The 6,359-nt window shown below is 49.9% G+C and overlaps 1 protein-coding gene across 2 annotated transcripts; it reads left to right on the forward strand.

The window, feature by feature from the left end:
* Positions 1-6,359, forward strand: g3bp1 (GTPase activating protein (SH3 domain) binding protein 1). 2 transcript variants are annotated; one of them, XM_072717633.1, is made up of 12 exons: positions 1-159; positions 1,553-1,669; positions 1,783-1,864; positions 2,540-2,713; positions 3,028-3,118; positions 3,218-3,311; positions 3,552-3,765; positions 4,467-4,568; positions 4,932-5,055; positions 5,141-5,275; positions 5,363-5,472; positions 5,583-6,359. In XM_072717633.1, the coding sequence occupies exons 2-12, from the start codon at positions 1,575-1,577 to the stop codon at positions 5,811-5,813; spliced, it is 1,452 nt and encodes a 483-aa protein (XP_072573734.1). In that variant the 5' UTR covers positions 1-159; positions 1,553-1,574; the 3' UTR covers positions 5,814-6,359. The 2 variants fall into 2 exon arrangements, with proteins under 2 accessions (XP_072573734.1, XP_023653203.2); XM_023797435.2 differs by lacking the exon at positions 1-159 and adding an exon at positions 716-862.

Consider the following 6,359-nt stretch of genomic DNA (forward strand, 5'->3'; position numbering starts at 1 on the left):
CTTCATTGGGGCGCAAACAGGACGTGCGACCACAATATTAGGTTGTATCTTCAGTATAACTGAAGCCGGTCGAGCACGCTCTTAGGCTGCCGGAATACAGTAATCTTACTGCCTGGAGGTCGTGGGTAAAGTGCTGCCCATATCAGATCTTATCCTCTGGTAAGATTATTTATTTATTTGGTAATTACTTTAAAAAGAATAATTTTCTGCAAAGGCAGACTCCTATTCAAGAATATTCCTGGCATATAGTCCGTGATATTCTCAGTACGGTCGAAATACGTTCAGTTCTAAATCGAAGTGGCTAACGTTATTTAATCCGTCTTGAGTTAATGATAGTTACATTGCTTTCGGCATTATTAACTCAGTGGTTAAGTCACATTCGTTTTGGTAATCGGTGTCCAGCTGTAACTGCTTTAGGACATGTAGTAGTTGGGTAATCTCAGATACGCACCAAGATAGATGATCCCAATCTAGACCGGCTTGTATTTACTTTTTTGAATTTGAACATCGATATATTATTTAAATGTTAAGCTTGAGACGCCCAAACGGCTGCCTAGTTCCCGGAACGACCGTACGTGCTAAGTGGTTGTAGCTGTTCAATTGTGAATTTTGCTTTCTGTGTGTGTGTGTGTGTGTGTGTGTATATATATAGTAAATTTGTCTAGAACCTATTTTTGGTTGCTCGGTCGAGGCGCGTGCAATACCGCACGGGGAGTTACAGGCGCGCGCGCTTCGGCGCGGGGTCGCCGGGCTCGAGGCCGCACTGCGAGCTCGCGGCCGCAGGAAACATGGCCGCTCAGCGTCTCCTCCAGGGCCATGTGCTCTGTGCCCCGGCGACGGTCTCCGCTAGCCAGGCGCACCGGTGCGTTAGGGCCTTTCTTTTACGAAGCGTGGCCACGTTTCGAAATACGGAAACGAGAGCCGGTTGATTGATCTGTCCGTCCTGTTCCAACGAATCAGCGGACGGGCGGCTCGGTGTTCCGCGAACTGGTCGCCTTAGCCATTTAGTCACCTAAATCCGGTCCTTTCTGATGTCAGCTGATTGCTTTCTAGAACGTTCTTCTTGGTGTAAATTTTTAAAACACAGCTGACCCGTTTTTAACCAGGCAGCCATTTACTCTGGTCAAGCGGTTCCGGTTGTACATTGCACTGTGGTCGGGCCGGGGCCTCCTCCTGTTTCGGATGTCGAAAATGGAGCTTCCTTTGTTATAGATCTGTATAGTTGCTGCTCGCAGATTGTCTTAATGAAGACGCAGGACTACGCCGTATCTCCCTCGGCGGTGTAATAGTGGGGAGCCGTGCCGCCCCGGTTGTCATTTAAGATTAGCTCATGCGGAGGGAGGGGGTGCTGGTGTCTTGGCTTCTGCCAAGGCAGATGGTTGATTCGGAGCAGGTGGAGTTGGCAGATTTCTCGCATAATCCAGTCGCCTGACCTTCTGGCACGAGTATTGACTTTATTTTTGGGACGATTGTCACCATCTGAGACTCGTTCACAATTCTCATCTTCCCCCTTTGCTACATTGTCCTAATTTAGATTTCTCTTTGTTTGTAGTCCGAACCAGCTGACCAAAGAAATGGTGATGGAGAAGCCAAGTGCCCAGCTTGTCGGGCGAGAGTTTGTCCGACAGTACTACACACTCCTCAATCAGGCCCCTGACTTCCTTCACAGGTAATCCTGCATTAGTACTTTCCTACTTCCGTTTCGTTATACAGTGGTGTGCTGTAAGCACGTGAAACTCGGGTGATAAACGATTGTGTGCAATGCATTCTTTTTTTAAATAGATTTTATGGAAAGAACTCTTCTTACGTACATGGAGGTTTGGACACCAGCGGGAAGCCAGCGGAGGCAGTTTATGGGCAGGCTGTAAGTACCCGACCTGGCAGGCGTGTCTTATTCACCGCATCATAGATTTAAAGATTATTAGCAAGAAGTGTTTTGCAATTTGTGTCCTCAAGTTTGCCCATCCGAGTTAATATTCTATGTTTGCTGTAATGGAGGTGCACCGCTTCAAATGCTGGCTTGTATGGTGTAAAACATTAACTCTTGTCTGCTGGTTTATGATTTCTGTCCTGTTTCTGACTGTTCTATACTACTATGCCTCTTTAAATTGGTTCTCAGGGGACACCAAAAGTGTGGATTAGAAATGGTATAGGGTTGGAAGGCTGTGGCTTCGCTTTGGACAGTGTAGGGTTGTCAAAGTAAGATTTCAGATGGACTGTTGATCCCAGTGAGAGATTCTGGTGGACTGTGGATCAGAAAAAAAGATGAGTGTAGCAGCATCAACTGTTACAGGTTGATGTAGAAGAGGATGTGGTTTTTCCAGAAAAGGCATTGTGCAGTTTAAAGCGACATAGGCAGTAAATGTGTGTCAAATGGCAAAAACAGCTTTAATATGCGTGACATGCTTAGACACTTCAGAAATGTGTCCTAGCATGTTGCAGCAGCTGGCTTATTGACTTACTGCTTCAGGCTAAGTGTTTCGATGAGACTGCATGCACACTTAATGCGACAGGCTGAAATCACTATTTCACCTTTCAGGAAATCCACAAGAAGGTTATGGCTTTGGGCTTCCGGGACTGTCACACCAAGATCCGGCACGTGGACGCCCACGCCACCCTGAGCGAGGGAGTGGTGGTCCAGGTCATGGGCGAGCTGTCCAACAACATGCAGCCTATGAGGAAGTTCATGCAGACCTTCGTTCTGGCCCCGGAGGTAGGCTGGCTTAATTACCCCCCCCCCTCCCCCACCCCCCCGGTTGCCTTCATCAAGAATTCAGCACCGTGAAGCGACTAAGTTTAAGATTTTGGAAGTTTAATGGTGGCTCGTACTTGAGGTAGAGGATATGCTGCCAATACACACCATGGAAATGGGGCTCTTGTAGGTGCAGAAGCTCCTTGTCATGTGAGATCTCTAGCGCCCCCCTGCTGGCAGAGCCAGATGTGGCTTCTACAGTCGAAGTTGGCACAGACTAACCTCAAGGACAGGCTGTTTCGCTAACACAGTCTATGATTGGCTGCCTTTCCCAGGGAACCGTGGCAAACAAGTTCTACGTACACAACGACATTTTCCGTTATCAGGACGAGGTTTTCGCCGATTCTGATTCCGAGCCTCCGGAAGGTGAGATGGTTGGTTAAAATCAAATTGTGCTGGATGTGTGTCTCTGCTTCTCTGTCCTGCGAAGCTCTGGAGGATGTTCAGTCAACACTTTATTTGCAGAGTCTGAGGAAGATGTGGAGGAGCTGGAAGAGAGGGCTAACTCACCAGAGGGTGTACAAGAAGAATCTGCAGAATTCTACCACCCGACACCATGGTATGTGACCTCCATTCTGGCTGTTTTGAAGTATCGTGCTGTTTATGCTGATAATTTGTGAAAATGGGTGAGATGATGCATTTGACTGTTTTCACGTGGCTTAATTGAACCCGATATGAACCGGTGAAGTAGATCATTTAGAATGAGGATTCTGTCCAGCAGGCACCTGCACGCGGACCTTCTGGCCCCGCATGGCTTGCCTCAGTTATAAGTAGCTGACTAAAGCGTGTGCTGTTTCAGTGTGGAGCCGGAGGACACCGTCACCCCTGAGCCTGAGCCGGAGGCAGAACCTGTGCACGACCCTGAGCCGGTAGCAGAACCGGAGCAGGTCACCGCGGAACTGAAACGGGAGCTAGAATCCGCACCCGAGCCCCCCGTGGAGGAGCAGGCAGAGAAGTGCCCGGCCTCCCCCACCCCCGCAGACCCTCCACCTGCCATGCCGGAGGAGACTAGGGTATGTTCACCCCACTGCTCAGCAAGACTGCCAACAAATGGACCAGTTAAATTAATCCCTTTACTGAGTTGGTCTATATTTAGCTTGGGAGTTCAGCCGGAATCCTCCTCCAATGCTCCTAGGTTCCACTTTCTAAGCGTTTGCCATGACGCATGCTCATTGGTCAGGTTACAGCTTGATAAAAGCGATCGACGCCGCCCTAAATAGGCGGCCGCATGCCGAAATTAGGGCGGCTTTTCCGGCTGGTGTCGAGTGTCGATAATGGCTCCGGTTTCCCTTGAAGCATTTCGTTTAGGGCGGTTGGCCTCGTAGTGGGGAGGTGGTGGTGCGTGAGGGCGAGGTCAGAAATTCACCGAGAATGCTGGGAGTGGTAGGGTAGAAATGTGTCATTCCACGTTCAATAGTCTAGCAGGATCCGTACTATAACTTCACTGGTTTCTGACGTGCTTTAAACAAACCATGTTTTCCTAGAACGTTGAAATGTTGAAATACCTGTCGGAAGTTTGAGTTGTCTGTAAATGAGCAGATGTTTTGGTTTTGCCTCCGTCTGAAACTGATCAATCTGAATTGTATCTGAATATCGCCTAGTAGGGTTAAATAAAGCCCAGCGAGTTAAGTTCTGCTTCCGGCCTTGCCATGTCACACGGTCGTACTAGAGGTCTGTTCTCATCGGTATCACTGATTTCCTGACTTGTCCACAGCCTTTCTCCTGGGCCTCTGTAACCAGTAAGAATATTCCGCCTGGCGGTGTGGTCCCAGTCTCAGGAATCCCACCTCATGTGGTGAAAGTCCCAGCAGTACAGGTATGCTCCGCGTGTCACCAGAGTGTTGCCATGGTGGTTGGGTGGATTTTGGTGAGGTTCTGGGTCTTGAGAAATATTATGGTCTTTGTGCAGTGTCTCATAAATGTAAATCGTGAAGTTCTGTTGCTGTGCACAGCAACAATCTGGTTATTCTGTTCTGGTTAGAAATAATGTGTTCAAAAGTTCAACACTGTATATGGCATCTTTACATATACTTTGACATTTTGTATGATTTTATTTTTGGCTTTAATTGTATTTATTAATGTACCTTAGGGTTGTCTTACAGGTAACTTTGCTGTGTTACACAATGACGAAAGCGCTTGAAATACTTGAATAATCTGATTTTATCGTCAATTGTCGTAGCCCCGGGTGGAGGTGAAGACGGAAGCCCAGAGTGCACCACAGAGACCCCAGCGGGATCAGCGGGCTGGGCCCCGTGAGCAGAGGGCAGGGCCTCCGCCAGCGCACAGAGGCCCTCGGCCTGGAGGTATGCGCTGCCCCCTGCTTCGTTTCCTGGATCCTGACGCCTTCGCTGCCCCTGTTCATGTTGGAGCGCCGTTGCTCTCTTGTAGCTCGCGATGGTGAGGCGGGCGAGGCGGGCGAGGCGGGCGTGCGCCGCGTGGTGAGGTATCTCGATAGCCAGCAGCTGTTTGTGGGCAACGTGCCGCATGACGTGGACAAGGCCGACCTCAAGGAGTTCTTTGAACGTGAGTTGGGGTCACTTTAAGTCTTGATTTCCCCCCCCCCCCCCCATCTTCCTGTTACTCACCTGCTGTGTTTCCGGAACCTCCTAGAATATGGCACCGTTCTGGAACTACGGATCAACAGCGGCGGCAAGCTGCCCAACTTTGGATTCGTCGTGTTCGACGATTCAGAGCCCGTGCAGAAAATCCTCAGCAGCCGGGTACGTTTCGGGTCGTTCCTTTCCGGAGCCGGCCGCCGCGGATGCTTCCGGCAGGTGTAAGCCCCGCCCTGTCTGGCAGCGCGGTTTTAGTGTTGGCGGTTTCGTTTCAGCCCATCAAGTTCCGCGGAGACGTCCGCTTGAATGTGGAGGAGAAGAAAACCCGTTCGGCCCGGGAGGGGGAACGTCGGGACACCCGGCCCAGGGGCCCCGGTGGCCCGCGGGACCGACCCGGAGGCATCCGGGGCCCGCCGAGCCGTGGGGCCGCGGCCCAGAAGCCCAGCTTCGGTGCTGGGCGAGGGACCGGGTCCGGGGACAGCCGCTACAGCGGCCAGCGCCAGTGACGGGCTTCTGGCATCGCCCGCGCTCTGACCCGAGGGGCACGGGTGACTTCTGGCCCAGCTTATCTCATCTTCAGTTCTGGGGTTTTATGATCCCAACCTGATTTGGACTTCTCTTCTCTTCTGGCTGGTTTTTAAGTTCTGAACTTGTAATTACGAGGGGGGAGGGGGTACAGCTACTTGAATCGACAACCTGGACTGGTTTTAACGTTCTCTGTTTCTTAAAGGAACGTGTTTTTACTACTTGGGCAATCCTGTGTATTGCTACCTTCCCCTCTCAGAGTCCCTCCCCCCCCCAAGCACAGAATATTTTCAACACAAAGCTAAATGGTATCTGACAGGCAGCATTTTAACAACTGAGCTAATGAATGAACCAAATTCGACTTTTAATGCAAACTTTTTTTTTTTTTTTTTTTAAGGTCAAACCACTGTCTGGTTCATAATTAGGTCTAAATGATTTCATTGTTTTTGTAAAAACAAATGGTTGTGCCTTCTATTTATCCCATTCCACTTATGTACAAATAAAGTGTAGATTTGCTTTGGCGTCTA

Source organism: Paramormyrops kingsleyae, chromosome 10, assembly GCF_048594095.1.
Source record: "Paramormyrops kingsleyae isolate MSU_618 chromosome 10, PKINGS_0.4, whole genome shotgun sequence".
Taxonomy (NCBI): domain Eukaryota; kingdom Metazoa; phylum Chordata; class Actinopteri; order Osteoglossiformes; family Mormyridae; genus Paramormyrops; species Paramormyrops kingsleyae.